The following is a 17,044-nucleotide window of genomic DNA, read 5'->3' on the forward strand; positions in this document are numbered from 1 at the left end:
TTTGTTTTAAAAGAGAGACTTTAACTATATTCTACCACAAAAAGGGATATATACAATTTATACAAAATTAACAAATAATTAACAATAAAGCCACCCAATCTTCAGTTCACTCTGTACTTGTAGAAAGCACAGAGTATAGCTGTGAAGTTCCATCCCAGAGCCAATGACAAGACATATAGTAATATCAAAGCTGCAAATGGATAAAGTAATATGACGGTGTTTTTCAGAAAGGGCAGCGCTGAGGAGAGAAAACAGAAAAGTGTACTTAACAGGACAATTCTCAAAATAAACTTTCACTTTACATGTAATTTTTTTATTTATTTTTTTTTTTAAAGCACCTCCCTGAATTTTTTTTTTTTTTTTTTAAGCACTATTGTTTAATTGCCAGAGTGGTAATCTAATATATAAAGCTCGGATATGTATGACGGGTATATGGGCACAGGACTATGGGATGGAGAATATGTATGATGGGTATATGGGCACAGGACTATGGGATGGAGAATATGTATGATGGGTATATGGGCACAGGACTATGGGATGGAGAATATGTATGATGGGTATATGGGCACTGGACTATGGGATGGAGAATATGTATGATGGGTATATGGGCACAGGACTATGGGATGGAGAATATGTATGATGGGTATATGGGCACGGGACTATGGGATGGAGCATATGTATGATGGGTATATGGGCACGGGCCTATGGGATGGAGGATGTGTGATGGGTATATGGGCACGGGACTATGGGATGGAGGATAATTCTAATTTGCTATAACTAACCACAGTTAGTTAGTATGCCCGGGCAGCACCGGGCTCTTCAGCTAGTACTAATTAAGTTCCCTGTCTGTAGGAGAATACTTAGTTATCATCCACCATGTTCTGCTGTTCTTGGTGACGCGCCAGTCCTGCTCAGATGGTTGTGACCTCACGGATCCCTCCAGTGTTTGCTAGGTGGACAACAAGTCACTTCTCAACTTAAGGCTATGTGCATATGGTGCGTTTCTGCTGCATATACGCAGCAGAACTGCATGTGATGTACAGCACCATTGTAGCCTATGTGAAACAAAATCCGCTGTGCATGATGCTTTTTTTTCTGCGCGGATTTGGTGCAGAATGAAAAAAGCAGCATGTCACTTCTTTTGTGCGCTTTTGGTGCAGTTTTCCACCTGCTCCATTCTAGAAATCCGCAGGTGGAAAACTGCACAAAACATGCAGTGAAACTGCACAAAAAAAGCACTAAATACGCAGGAAATATGCAGGTCATTTGACCTGCAGATTTAGTGAAATCTGCGCAGAAAATTCCAAAGCAGAATACGCACCATGTGCACATACCCCAAAAGGAACCTGTCAGCTGTTTTGGCCACTATAAGGTGCGGCCACTGCCTTTCAGGGCTTATCTGCAGCATTCTATAATGCAAGATAAGACCTGCAAGATAAGAAAAATAAGTTTTATTATACTCACCCGGGGGGGGGGGGGGGGAGGGGGGCAGTCCGGTCTGATGGGTGTCGCAGGTCCAGGTCTGGCGCCTCCCATCTTCTTGCGATGCCTCCCTCCTGCTTGCTTCGTCACTGCTGCGCAGGCGTACTTCTCTGCCCTGTTGAGGGCAGAGCAAAGTACTGCAGTGCGTAGGTGTCGGGAAAGGTCAGAGGTCCGGCGCCTGTGCACTGCAGTACTTTGGTCTGCCCTCAACAGGGCAGACAAGTACGCCTGCGCAGGAGCTCGATGCCAGGGAGCGATGAAGAAAGAAGAAGGGAGGTGCCAGACCCGGATCTGTGACATCCATCGAACCGGACCCCCCTGAAACATTCCTAAGGGATCGTACCCTATGGGAGCATACCCAGGGGAGTCCGACTCACCTGTTGCTCAGACCATTATTATATACTCTACCTACTTTGCCCGAGTCTGTGCCTGCTTGATATCAAACATGACCCATATACAGTGATTTACTAAGCTACCGTTGTGGCACATATATCCTTGTACTCCTTGCAGCTTTTGTATGGGGCTCTTTATATATATATAAGAACTCAGCACCCATAGTCTGTTTCCTCCCGAACTATATAATTTTTAATAATTTGCATGTATGCATCTATTCTTTATTTACATACCTTATGTACCATTAACATCCCCAGCACATTTATCACCAGTGGAGCCACGTATAGCTGAGCTTTATTATCACGTATGAATATTTATGTATACTCCTCCTTTGATTTCTGTTAATATAAGTATTATCCGTATTTCTAATTGGCTTTAATACTCTTAATAGTACACTAATAATACAAATAATCAATATTAATTGTAAGTTTTGTTTGTGGAAGTCATGTTTACAAGTTTACATATTCATCTACTCCTTACCTAGACGATGACATGGTAACAGACATGGTCACACAGGGCACCATTAGCAGTTACCCAGCCCTATAGTGCCACCAGACACTCCTGTAATCTTTAACATGGAAAATAGAATACATATGAGCAGCCACGAGAGGAATGTCTATGACCACATAGTTGAGGGCTGCATGGAGAGGCATTGAGGGCCGCCTGTGGGCCCGGGACACAGGTTCTGAACCCCTAATCTAAAGTGTCAGTGGCCTCCCTGACAGATGTCATGGGAGAGGCGCATATGTTAGTTGGGGAGAGAAGATGCTGCTGGAGGAGTCTGGCAGCAGCTGCCTCTTAGAAAATAAGGCAGTGGAGCTTATCAATCTTTATGTCCCACTACAACACACGTGGCGCTTTAGGGGGAGCCTTCTACTGCAGCCAGTCAGGGGCGGTAAAAGGAATAGGCACTTGCCTAGGGCGCTACTTCTTGCCTCCCCAAGTGGGGGGGGGGTACTTTGGGAGAAAAACAAAAACTGACTTGCTGAATGTCTGCAGCCAACCGGCGCCTTCTTCCGGTCTCAGACATTCAGCACACTGATAGCCAAGGAGCAGGCACAGAAGTGAGCAGTGTCAATGAGTCACTCACACTGCTCACCGATCTCTATGCCTGTGCCCCGGCTGTTATTCTGACCCTGCACTCCATTGTATTAAAGTGTATCAGACGCGAATACAATAGATGTGAGCTCCGCCCCGAACAGGAGATGAGGACCTAATCAGCTTCTTGCTCTGCCAGGACCTCCAACAGAACGAAGGCTACTTCTGGTCTGCACCCTTGGAGACGATGCACGGAGCCCCAACACTGCATCACGCTGTCCAGCGCCCACTGATATCTATGATAGAAGAGGAGACGGCGCCTGAGGTGTACAGGGAGACTGGATTAGGCTGATTTGTACACGTCAGAGTGTTGAGGGGGTTGTGGGGGGCATTATAGTATATTAGTGGCTGTGGGGACATAATACTGTATGGGGGGGATGTGTTGGACATCACACTATATATGGGGGGCTGTGGTGTGACCATACTACACTGTGTTCCAAATTATTATGCAAAAAGAGTTTAGAAGTGATAAGGTTAGAATTTTTTGTTTGTCATTTAAACTCATTGATGGTGATGTGTGTCAGGGCTCTTTATATCACTGAAAGCAATTGCAGATACCTGTGCAAATTAGTCTGGCAGGTGTATCCTAATAAAGGCAAGACTACTTAAGAAGGCTGTTCCACATTATCAAGCAGCCTACATTTTTTGCCAAAATGGGAAAGAAAAAGGATGTGTCGACTGCTGAGAAGCAACAAATTGTGGAGTATTTAGGTCAAGGCATGACTACAATCAACATTACCAAGACACTTCATCGTGATCATCGCACAATCAAGAAGTATGTCGCTGATTCCCAGCACACACGTGTGCGTGCTGATAAGGAAAAATTGAGGACTCTTTCCAACAGGCAATTGCGTCAGGTTAAAAGAGCAGCTGCAAAAATGCCTTGTCATAGCAGCAGACAAGTTTTTGAAGCTGCTGGTGCCTCCAACGTCCCCCGAACAACAAGATGCAGGGTCCTTCAGAGGTTCGCAGCTGTGCGTAAGCCATCCTGTCGACCACCTCTATCCACTGCACACAAGCAGAAACGGCTCCAGTGGGCCAAACGATACATGAAGACTGACTTCCAAACTGTTTTGTTCACCGATGAGTGCCGTGCAACGCTCGATGGTCCAGATGGATGTAGTGGAGGATGGCTGGTTGATGGACACCCCATGAAAACATGGCTAAGGCGCCAACAAGGAGGAGGTGGAGTAATGTTTTGGGCTGGAATCATGTGGAGAGAGATTGTCGGCCCCTTTAGGATCCCTGAAGGGGTAAAGATGAACTCCATAATCTATGTGGAGTTTCTAAAACAGCACTTCCTGCCATGGTTCAAGAGGAAGAACCGTGCTTTCCGCAGAAAGATCATTTTCATGCATGATAATGCACCGTCTCATGCTGCAAATAACACATCTGCATCTCTGGCTGCTATGGGAGGACAAACTTATGGTGTGGCCACCATCTTCCCCTGACCTCAACCCCATTGAGAACCTCTGGAGCATCATCAAAAGGAGTGTCTATGACGGCGGGAGGCAGTTCACATCTAAGCAACCGCTCTGGGAGGGTATTCTGTCCACATGCAAAACAATTGAAGCACAAACCATCCAAAAACTGACAAATTCAATGGACGAGAGAGTTCAGAAGCTTCTTCAGAAGCTTCTTTCGAACAAGGGGTCCTATGTGCAAATGTAACATCACCTAGAATAAAGTTTTGACTTGAAAACTGTTTGATTTCATTTTGTAATAAGCTGATAATGCTTATTTCACAATTGACCATTTTTTGGTTCAAAATAAAAATAAAAAGGTTGAAAACTCTGCTGTGCATAATAACTTGGAACATGCATTTTGAGTGTTTCTTATTTTAAAAAATATACTGTTTTCATAGGCAGTTTGTTCAAAAACATTGCAGTTACACTAGAATATTAGATGACTGGAAAATAACAATGACTGCAATTCATATAGGTAATTTAGAGAAAATATGAGGAAATATTCTTTGCATAATAATTTGGAACACAGTGTATATAATGACGGGCTGTGGTGGACATCATAATGCATAGGTGGCTATTGTGGGCATCAGTGTATATTGAAGGGCTGTTAAAGAGATCAATATATATATATATATATATATATATATATATATATATATATATATATATACATACATACACACACACACATTATAATTATATATACACTATATATACAAACATACATACACACATACATACTATGAGCTGACCGTCACACTTTGTTGGAGGACAGTGTGAGGAGGGGGTACAGTTTGTAGAGGAGAACGTTGTGGGTAGTATGAGGGCACAGTGTGGAGAGGGGGCACAGAATGGATATGGAGAGAAGGCAATGTGAAATAGGGGCACAATATGGAGAGAAGTTAGCATGGCGGTATGGATACAGCGAGAGTGTAAGGGAAAACTAGAGAGAAGACAGTCATAGTATAGGCAGTGGTTCATAAGGGTGGATTATATTGCAGTTATAGCTCATTTACATGGATAGCGTGGCAGGTGTAGCTCACAAGGGCAGACAATGTGCAGTCCAATAGGAGGCTTATTTAGGGCATAGTATACACAGATTTTTAATTTAATGACACTTATTTCTAAGGGCACTGTGTCGGGACGTGCAGCAGAAGACCAGAGAAGATGGAAGAGTGCAGAGACAGGCAGTGGATGTAAAAAGTCATCCCGGCATCTAAACAAGATGGAGATGAGAAGAAAGAGGATTTGATCAGAGAACCTATAAAAAGGCACCTGGATGTTTAGGTTTATTTGGGATACTGCCTGAGTCTCATCAGTACTGTGGTTCCTGTATGGTCCGCAGACTAATAAGGGCTGTCAACAACTCTCAGCATCTCCTTACCATTGTTAAGGACATACTGGGAGTTGTAGGTTCATGTGATACAAATGTATACACGGCTGACTGGACATTACACCTGATTGCTGTACTAAGGTTTTAATGATTTATTTCCTGATGATGGCTGTGTACTACTGATGGCTCTGGTGTTTCGTTCATGTATGGATGAGGATTTTGGCTTGGTATTCACTTATGGATGATGGTTCTGGTGATGAATACAGCACCAGAAGCATCATAACTACAGGATACTCTCACTACAGCCATCAGTAGTACACGAACACAACATTGGAACAACCATTACTACAGGAATACATCACTAGAACCATTCTCTGAAAAGGAACAGGTCACCAGAGCCACTAGCCATACGACACTAGAACCAACATCAGTTTGGTTGCAAACTGTATTTGTCACGTGACAGACACAAAAACTATCATATGTGTCCCTTTGCCTATATTGGGGTCTGTTTGTTTCTATAAAGCGTATCTTATAAAGCTACACTCACAAATTCGTTATGAATACAAGAAGAATGGACTATTTTTTTCTCATATTTGACATCTGTTATACATACATCTTTTCCTCATCACGTTAAAAAAAATAAAATGAAGGAAACTGTCTGAACTTTTTTTTCTATCCACTATTACCAATGGGTCAATTGAAAAAAAGATTAAAAACAAGAAATTCTTTTCACTTCACTTTTCAATCTGTATTTCATGGATCCCAGATAGATTTTAATGGCCAAGTGTGACCCACAAAACGGATCAGAAAAGTCAATAATCTAATTTTCACAGATCGGACACATGGATTGTTTTTTTCATGGAAGTGTGAATGCAACCTAAAGATAATTTTACACAACCACCAGTTTGAATAACTGCACACAGAAAACCGAAAACCCGACCCAGTTACATACCGCTATATCCAAGGAATGTTATATAGATGTAATAACCGATCGCAATCAACCAGAATGTGTTCCCAACAAAGTATCCAATAAACCATTCTGACAAGACCACATCTGCAAAATAAAGAGAAAAGAATCAATAAACAGTCAGACGAGGAATGTAGTGAGGAAAGAGAAGGATATTCCCGGGGTAATAATATAATTAGGAAAGGAAGTTAAGAAAATTATTTATTCCACCCCCCAAACACTTCACCAATGTGGTCGTAATACTCTACACAGCATTCTGGAAATTATGTGTAACCTATAATCAGAGATAGAAAACACATCTAAACGATAGCTTCCTTACATTTGATAAAAAACAACTGGATAAAATGCAGGATGACCAGAAGTGGATAGAATGCATTCAAGTGGACGTCAAATGCATAACCCCATTCCACATCATAATCCCGTCCCTGATGTTTTACCAGGTACTTGTTCGAAATAAACCTGGAAAAGAACAGATAAATGTTAGAAAGCATGCTTTTCATACACTTTATCCATTAACACTAATTCTTGAATATCGATTTATAGGAGTTTTAGAACTGAAAAAAGAAACAAAACAAATCATTTGATTTTCAAATACACATCTGTGACAGAAGGGGGCTGGTTCAGGTACTTAAGGGGAACCTGTCAGCAGGATTGTGCATAGTACCTACAGACAGTGTCAGGTCAGTGCCGTTATACTGAATAAAAGGATACCTGGGTTGATGAAATTCGTCTTGCGGCTGTTTCTTAATAGTTATTTTCAGTTTGTAGTTATTGAGATTCTCGTGTCCTAAGGCGGGGTTGGTGTAAGTTGTGCTCTGCTTAGGTATTCATAATGCAGACAGGTCACTGATCCCTCACTGAGCTGCCCACTAGTTTACAAAATGAATATACTAATGTGTGTATTTGAAAAAAACATGTTACTTCATCAAAATGGCGGCACCTGTACACTATGACTTGTCAGTTAGTGCCTATTAGATTTCTGTGCAGAAAAACAAACAAAAAAATCATCAATATGGCGCCGATGGTTGCGCATTACCATCTATTGCATACCGAGAGATGCCACTGCACATGTGCCGCCTCCTGCGCTATTGTAATGTAAATTTTTCTTGGCAGCAACAACAAAGAGCCAGCACAGGAGCTTGCGCAGTAGCATCTATTGGAATGCGCGATGATAATGTGCAGGTGCAGCTGATGGCGCCATATTGATGGTGTTTTTTTGTTTTCAGCACAGAAATATAATAGGCACTAACTGACTTGTTCTCACCCACAAAGCTCTCCACAGTGCAGCACCCCCCTACATCTCCTCCCTCATTTCTGTCTATCGGCCTAACCAACCGCTGCGTTCTGCAAACGACTTTCGACTAACCTCTGCACTAATCCGTACCTCCCACTCCCAACTCCAAGACTTCTCCCGCGCTGCGCCAATCCTCTGGAATGCACTACCCCAAGAAATTTACATAGTTTTAGGCGCTCCCTCAAAACACATTTGTTCAGAGTGGCCTATCACGTTCACTAATCAAAATCATTCTATGTGTAAGTGTGCATGTGTAGCCCATTCACTATCTCCATCCATCCCTCACTCCCTCAAGACGGCTGGACCATCATTGTAAATACACACCTGTACTTTGTATCTCCCCCACCTCATTGTAGATTGTAAGCTTTCACGAGCAGGGTCGTCTTATTTTGCTTTAATTATTGTATTGTTAACGTTGTTACTTATGACTTGTGTTTTGAAACGGTTAAACTGTAAAGCGCTGCAGAATATGTTGGCGCTATATAAAGATTATTATTATTATTACTACTACTACTACTACTACTACTACTACAAGTGATAGTGCACAGGCGCTGCCATTTTGATGAAATTACATTTTTTTTTTCAAATACACACATTAGTATATTATGCAAACTTTGGGGCAGGACAGTGAGGGATCAATGACCTGTCAGCAGTCTGCATTATGAATATATAATCAGAGCACAACTTACACCAACCCCGCCTTAGGACACGAGAATCTCATTAACTACAAACTGAAAATAAAGATTAACCCCTTCCCAACATTTGATGTACTCTCCCGTCCATGTGCCCTGGGCCTTAATGCCCATGGATGGGATAGTATGTCATAACGATCAGATGCGCTCATGGGGGGAGCGCAGCTGATTATCACAGCTGACACCCGTCACTATGTGCCAGGAGCGGTCACGGATCGCTCCCGACACATTAACCCTCAGCACACTGCGATCAAACATGATGACAGTGTTCCGGGGGCATAGGGAAGCATCGCGCAGGGAGGGGGCCTCCTCCCTGCAAGCCCCCGGATCCAAGATGGCCACGGGGTCCTTCTAGGTCGTGCAGGGAGGTGGCTTCTCAGTGCCTGCTGAGAGCAGGCACTGAGAAGCCCTCTGCACTGCCTGTTAGATCGCTGATCTGAGACAGTACTGTGCAAAGTGTCAGATCAGCGACACTATATAGTAATGTCCCAATGTAATAAATTAAAAAAAAAGTGTAAAAATTATTTTTAAGAAATTCCGAAAGAAAAAAATATTCCCCAAAATTCATTTTTTTTGTAACAAAAAAAAACAATAAGTGTACACATATTTAGTATCGCCGCGCTCGTAATGACCCAGCCTATAAAACAGTCCCATTAGTGAACCCCTTAAAAAAAAAAAAAAAAAGGCAAAAAACAATGCTTTATCATAATACCACCGAACAAAAAGTGCAATAACACGCGATCAAAAAAACGGATATAAATAAAATGGTACCACTGAAAACATCATCTTGTCCCGCAGAAAACGTGCCACAATACAGCGTCATCAGCGGGAAAAAAAAAAAAGTTATAGCTCGCAAAAGAAAGCAATGCAAAAATATTTTTTATATAAAATTGTTTTTATTATATAAAAGCGCCAAAACATTATATAAATGACGTATCGCTGTAACCGTACTGACCCGAAGAATAAAACCGCTTTATCAATTTTACCACACGCGGAACGATGTAAACGCCCCCGCCCCCCAAAGAAATTCATGAATTGCTGGTTTTTGTTCATTCTGCGTCCCAAAAATCTGATTAAAAAGCTATCAAAAAAATGTCACGTGCCCGAAAATGGTACCAATAGAAACGTCAACTCGTCCCGCAAAAAATAAGACCTCACATGACTCGGTGGGCCAAAATATGGAAAAATTATAGCTCTCAAAATGTGGTGATGCAAAAACTATTTTTTGCAATAAAAAGCGTCTTTTAGCGTGTGACAGCTGCCAAACATAAAAACCCGCTATAAATAGTAAATCAAACCCCCCGTTATCACCCCCTTAGTTACATTAAAAAAAAAATGTATTTCCATTTTCCCATTAGGGTTAGGGGTGTGTTGGAGTTAGAATTAGGGGGTTTCCACTGTTTAGGCACATCAGGGGCTCTCCAAACGCGACATGACACCCGCAGACAATACGTCACTACTTCCCTTCCGAGCCCAAAGTGTGCCCATACAGTAGTTTATTCCCACATATGGGGTATCAGCGTACTCAGGACAAATTGGACAACTTTTGAGGTTCAACTTCTCCTGTTACCCTTGGGAAAATAAAAAATTAGGGACTAAAAGATTAGGTTTGTGGAAAAAATATATTTTTATATTTTCACGCCCGGGCGTTATAAACTTCTGTGAAGTACACATTTAAGTAAGCTCCTTGGGGGGTTTAGTTTCCAAAGTGGGGTCACTTGTGGGGTGTTTCCACTGTTCAGGCACATCAGGGGCTCTCCAAAAGCGACATGGCGTCTGATCTCAATTCTAGCCAAAGTCAAACGGCGCTCCTTCCATTCCGAGCTCTGCCATGCACCCAAACAGCGGTTTACCCCCCACATATGGGGTATCAGCGTACTCAGGACAGATTGCAAAATTACTTTTGGGGTCCTGTTTTCCTTGGGAAAGTAAAAATTGAGGGTGAAAAGATCACTTGTGGAAAAAATATGATTTTTTTAATTTTACGGCTGTACGTTATAAACTTCTGTGAAGCACTTGGGGGTTCAAAGTTCTCACCACACATCTAGATAAGTTCTTTGGGGGGGTCTAGTTTCCAAAATGGGGTCACTTGTGGGGGGTTTCCACTGTTCAAGCATATCAGGGGCTCTCCAAACGCGACTTGGCGTCCGATCTCAATTCCAGCCAATTTTGCGTTGAAAAAAGTCAAACGGCGCTCCTTCCCTTCCGAGCTCTGCCATGTGCTGAAACAGTGGTTCCTCCCTACATATCAGGTATCAGCATACTCAGGACAAATTGCACAATAACTTTTGGGATCCAATTTCTCCTGTTACCCTTGGTAAAATAAAATATATAAAAAAAAAAAAAAAATGGACCTGAAGTAATTTTTTTATGAAAAAATGTTAACTTTTTTTTTTTTTTTATAAAAAGGGAATCTGTCACCTATTTTTTCGCATATAAGATGCGGCCACCGCCATCAGGGGCTTATCTACTGCATTCTGTAATGCTGTAGAAAAGCCCCCGATGTAAACTAAAAGATAAGAAAAACGAGTGATTATACTCACCGGGGGGACGGTCCGGGTCCGATGGGTGTCGCGGTCCGGATCCAGCACCTCCCATCTTCTAGCGATGACGTCCTCTTCTTTGCTTCCTGTCACGGCTATGGCGCAGGCGTACTGCTCTGCCCTGTTGAGGGCAGAGCCAAGTACTGCAGTGCGCAGGGAAAGGTCAGAGAGGTCTGGCACCTGCGCACTGCAGTACTCTGCTCTGCCCTCAAGCAAAGCGGTACGCCTGCGCCGGAACCGTGACGGGAAGCAAAGAAGAAAACGTCATTGCTAGAAGATGGGAGGACCACCCGTGGGCGAGTATAGTCTAATTCGTTTTTCTTATCTTTCAGGTTACATCAGGGGCTTCTCTACAGCATTACAGAATGCTGTAGTTAAGCCCCTGATGCGAAATTTTTTTTGACAGATTCCCTTTAAAAATTCCTGAGAAGCACCCGAAGGGTTAATAAACTTCTTGAATGTGGTTTTGAGAACCTTGAGGGGTGCAGTTTTTAGAATGGTGTCACTTTTGGGTATTTTCCATCATATATACCCCTCAAATGTGATGTGGTCCCTAAAAAAAGAAAAAAAAAATGGTGCAAAAATATATATGTAACAATATGTCTCGAGAAAACAATGTCAGAATCACCGGGATCCATGGAAGCGTTCCAGAGTTATTACTTCATAAATGGACAGTGGCCAGAATTGTAAAAATAGGCCTGGTCATTAACGTGCAAAACACCCTTGGGGGTAAAGGGGTTAAGAAACAACCAAAAGACAGATTTCATCAACCAAGGTATCATTTTATTCAGTATAACGGCGCCAAACTGATATTGTAACCTACAGACACTGCACAATCCTGCTGACAGGTTCCCTTTAACCAAAAAACCGACAGCCCCCTCCAAACACATCTCTGCTACAGAGAACGACACAGGAAGTTACAATTTGAGCAACAGCTTTAGCACCTTAAAGGAATGGACTCCTTTATCTGTATTTTACCATACATGTTGAAGACATATTAAGCACCCCCCAAAAACTACTACTGATTCTCCTCCAGCGCATTTTTTTAGTGTTGTCAGACCCCCCCAATCAGCACATGCCTGTTGTCAAAATTACAGCTGGTGGAGAAACATGAGACCAGACATTTCCCTCCCTTATAATAGAGCTGATTTATTTGAATGCCAGTCTTGATCTTCTGTAAATCTCCATTTGCTTGAACTGTAAAAAATCTGCATTTTCTTTGGAGGGATCAACAAAGAAAAATCACCATGCCTGCATTTGGTATGACTTTTAGATTTAGATGTTACATTTGTAGACAAGGGGAAAGAGAATATCTGGGGTTCATAGACATGTAAGGAATCTCTTGTACTCTCGAGATTACTTCTCGTGGGCTTTTGCTGCCTTATACTGCCATCTTGTGGTAATTGACTATATTGCAGTATTTAACCTTGAGATTTTTTCCAGATATTACTTTGTATCTTTCTGATTAACATTTTAATACTACATTAGTAATTGTTTTAAATGAGGATACAAGAAGGTGTTTTGTATCTTAGTTATTTGGCACACACTGGTTTATGTGTGCTTGTTTGACTTAACCATTTCAGGACTGGACTATTTTCCCTCGTTCCTAAACAAGCACATTTGCAAGTTTTCTAGTTTGGATACGCAGACAAGTTTTGCCCCTTTTGTCAATCAAAACACGGGGCTTCATTTTTAGAATCCTTTCTTTTTTTGGTGATACAAGGGGAAAAAGTAAAGAAAATTAAGGAATATGTGTCTATTTTTCCCCATTTTTTTTTCACCACAAAAGAACCACTAAAACATTTTAAATTATGTTCCACTTTATGTACAAACTTATAGATTTTTTTCAAGGCAGGACTAGAAACAGTAATTTGGACTTGCAGAGTATTTTTTTTTTTGTTTAAAATTTTTTAACATTTCCTCATATTATAAGCTTACGAACAGGGCCCTCACTCCTCTTTGCATGTGTTGGACTGTATTACTCTGTAACGTCTTTACTGCCTGTACAAGTGCCCACTGAATTGTACAGTGCTGCAGAATATGTCGGCACTATAGAAATAAAAAATATTTTTCCTGGTTTTTTTTTCTATTTATTCCACACTGTGCCTCCCAGAAGATCTTGAAAGACCTGTTGAGGACATTTTAACATGAATACATTATTTCATTTATTTTTCCTGTAATTGGGGCTGGTATAGTAATCCTACTTAGAGAGGAAATATAGCATAGTAGCGATAACTGGGTCTCCTAGGACCTAGCAGCTCTTGCTCCTTCGCTACAACCAGGTTTGCCTTCTCTCTGTTGAGTCTGGCTCTGTCTGAAAGCCACTCACCCCCCACAGCTACATGATCTCCTGCAGGATGCTAAAGGTCCCTTTACATTTAGCGATGCACCAGCGATCCGACCACGATACGACCCGGTCAGGATCGCTGGTGCATCGCTAAATGGTCGCTAGTGAGCTGCCAAACAGGCAGATCTCACTAGCCATGTAGCGACGCAGCAGCGGTCGTTACCTTTCACACGCAGCGATGCTGACGTCCTCCCGCCCGCGTCCACACGTCGCTCGTCGGCAGGAAGTGCCCGACGAGAAATGGACCCGGCCGATCTCGCGCGATCAGCGATGGACAGCGGGGGAGCCGGTCGGAGGTAAGTATCACACATAGCGATATCGCTAGCAATATCGCTGCTGCGTCACAAAATCGGTGACGCTTTAGCGATATCGCTATGTGTAAAACCCCCTTTATTCTGCATTGACGTTTTACAATGTCAGTGCAGAGTAAAGTGTGGCCCACCCAAACTTTATTGTTTGGGGGAGGGGGTCCTCAAGTGTAGTTAATAGCCACATTCTTTTATTCTAATTGTAACTATTAAAGAATTGGCGGTTTATATTTTGGAGACATAATTTCAAGAGTACAACAAGCTAGTGTTGAATTGAAAATATGAAATGCAGGAAACAATGATTCTGCCATTATGATTTTAACCTTTTAACCTAAAGCTGAAATGTTAAATATGATCTAAGGGAACCCAGTGCAACCAGTCAGCACATATTCAAATGGCTTTAGAACGCAATATGGAATGTGATATGCTTCTACATTGTAGTCAGTCATTTACTTACCACATGAGAGTGGCGATCAATAGCCCAACACCAACACAGTCAATGAACACAATCCAGAGGAGAAGCTTTAAGATTTCCACAAATTCCATTTGCAAAACAAACCCAAACATTAAAGTAGACACTGTGCAAAAAGAAGAAGAAATATGTGCATCTATATAAGAAACTGTGTATGGAGAGAATCCCAATCTTCACCAAGTACAAGTCTAAAAGAAAAAGCTAAGAATTAGAGAAATACATAAGCGAATATTGAGCCAAATGGTGGCTGTGTGGCTCAATCAATAAATCCCCAAAATTTCAATGGACCATGTGACAGATAGACTATTGGTGGCCAGTAGAAGGTATCAGAGTTAGAGGGGGCATAAGAGCTATGTCCACACTAAACCTGGCAGAAGCCAACAGTGTTAGACAGCCGCCATCTGCCAGTAACTGGAGGGACCTGCGCTTGATTATGGCATTTGAATTATGTGATTTCCAATCGACCAATGCAATCACGTTGCCGAAGGCCCCTATGGCTGCCATCTGATGCCAGCCTGTGGATGGACTTCATAAGAGAGTCATTTTCTTTATATACTGCAATATTGCATTATGTAGAGCAAGTGGGTACAAGTCGCCTAAACAGAGTACAAAAATAAAAAAATAAAAAAAAATAAAAAAAACACATTTAAAATAAATAAAAATATAAAAATCTAATCTCTCCCCTTTTTCCTTTACATAAGCATATTTGGTGTAATAAAAAAGTCCTATTTACTGAAATATAAAATTAACCGGCACAGTAAACACTGTATAGAGGGTTAAAAGAAAAAAAAAGAAAAATAATTGACATTTTTCAGAAGCCACACAAGTCTAAAAAGGAGGAAAAAAGCATTTTGGCACAAATGCACTTTTGACACCATTTCATCGCCCTTCAATTTTTTTTCTTTTGTTTGCAAGTACAATATATAGTAAAAGTGAATACTGTCATTAAAGGGTGTATCTGGGACTTTACAAAAAATATAAAATGTATCCAAGCACTAACAGGTAGGTACTTGTGTGTTGTGCAATGCACCATTCCTCCCCAGCAGAGAACAGTCACAGACACTGCCGAGGATTCAGAAGCCTACGCTAATGTCACATCTACAGAGAGGAGGCTTCTTTTCTGGTCCACTCTGTCAATGGGGCAGAACTTCTGAGCTCATTCTGATTGACAGCTGGATCCCCTCTACCTAACTAGGGGAGCCAGCTGTCAATCAAAATGACCTCTGAAGTCCCATTCCGTCACATTAGCAGAGACAGTTCAATCCCGGCAGAAGCGCACTGTGACAGCTCTGTGCCGGGGAAGAATGGCGCCATGCACCAGAGGCAGATAAGTTGCATTTACCTGCCTGTTAGTGCTCAGATGCATTTTTTGTTAAGTCCACGATACACCCTTTAATAACTACAACTCATCCCACATAGACAACTGTTGATGGAAAAAAATGTGGCTCTTGGAAGAAGGAAGAGGAAAAAAAGAAAACAAACTGGCTGTGAATGGAAAGAGGAAAGCAAAAAGTATATATAAATAAGACAATCGATCTAAATTAAAACTGAATAGTTAATAGAGGACTATAGAAGTTTAGACAAACTACAAAATCCTGTAACAGACAGTCCCAAGTCTTAATGCAACGTACCACATAGCCAAATACTTAGCAGGACTAAGAATGCCGGGTCATCTCTCGCCCACTGGTCCTTGGTTTGCTTCCTGTATTGGAAGTTTCTGTACACTTTCTGCGGGGAAGTAAAAAGATAAAGCATCTGCCAGAGGGCGAATTCGAAGTCCATGTGTCTGAAGTGAATAAGCCTCCGCAGGTACTTATAGCGCTTGGCTCCGGCCGTGTGTCGTGCTGCATCCCGAGAACTTAGTGTACCATTGCCTTGTGTTCGAGAATTCACTAATGTGGTAGGCAGCATCTTGTGGGCAATGATGTGGCTTCACATATAGCCTGCAGAGAGAATAGGAAAGTTGACATCTGCAAATCCAGACATTTACAGCAGGTGGTAAAGGGTGAACGAAGATAGTGATGAAAGAAGGGAAAAGAACAACTTTTACTGATCGGAGGTCGTTTCCACAGGCAGCCCAAAGTAAATGATACGCACTGACCGATCTCTACTAGATCGCCCAGTGCACATAAGTCTGCCATAGTTCTTGCCAGTATGAGTTCTGTTTACACAGGAACATGTGCTGCCGAGAACGATGATCTTTTCTGCTGCCCAAAAAAATCATTTCACCCAAAGAACAACATTTTTGCTTGTTCATCGGCAACTCACTCAATCCTCACTGCTGTATATCCATGGTTGGGGTCACTATAGATTGTGGTGCAGTGACCGCTGTGACAGCTAGGGGGCGCTGTATGGGTCATGCACACAGGCATATCCATTGTGGTAATGGAGGTAGGATGGTAAATGACCGTTATGTATCCCAGGGTGGGTGGCCCTGGGATGGAAGCTTGAACGTGTGTTAATCAGCAGAGGTACTGCTGAGGTTTTTGTTACAGTGTATCAGGGAGAGCTTCCAGGTGGCTGGTGAGACCAGTCACCTACCAACCCACCCAGGGGCGTGTCTAAACGCCCATAGTAAGCCTGTATATATGTGTGTATGGCTGGGTGTCTGAAATAGGACCTGCAATGAGGTCATAGCCATGTGATCCA

At 42.1% G+C, this 17,044-nt stretch overlaps 1 protein-coding gene across 2 annotated transcripts in view; it reads right to left on the minus strand.

Annotated features, from left to right (window-relative positions):
• The window catches only part of UNC50 (unc-50 inner nuclear membrane RNA binding protein), a 26,722-nt gene continuing 9,678 nt past the window's right edge, over positions 1 to 17,044 (minus strand). For both annotated transcript variants that reach the window (XM_073590556.1, XM_073590557.1), the window contains exons 3-7: positions 16,027 to 16,338; positions 14,381 to 14,501; positions 7,059 to 7,198; positions 6,725 to 6,826; positions 1 to 238 (exon numbers count right to left, since the gene is read on the minus strand). In XM_073590556.1, coding sequence (XP_073446657.1) covers positions 102 to 238; positions 6,725 to 6,826; positions 7,059 to 7,198; positions 14,381 to 14,501; positions 16,027 to 16,306 — 780 coding nt within the window. In that variant the 5' untranslated portion in view covers positions 16,307 to 16,338 and the 3' untranslated portion in view covers positions 1 to 101. The remainder of the gene's footprint in view (positions 239 to 6,724; positions 6,827 to 7,058; positions 7,199 to 14,380; positions 14,502 to 16,026; positions 16,339 to 17,044) is intronic.

Source organism: Dendrobates tinctorius, unplaced genomic scaffold, assembly GCF_039654945.1.
Source record: "Dendrobates tinctorius isolate UK_male_01 unplaced genomic scaffold, ASM3965494v1 ptg000117l, whole genome shotgun sequence".
In the NCBI taxonomy this organism is placed as follows: Eukaryota; Metazoa; Chordata; class Amphibia; order Anura; family Dendrobatidae; genus Dendrobates; species Dendrobates tinctorius.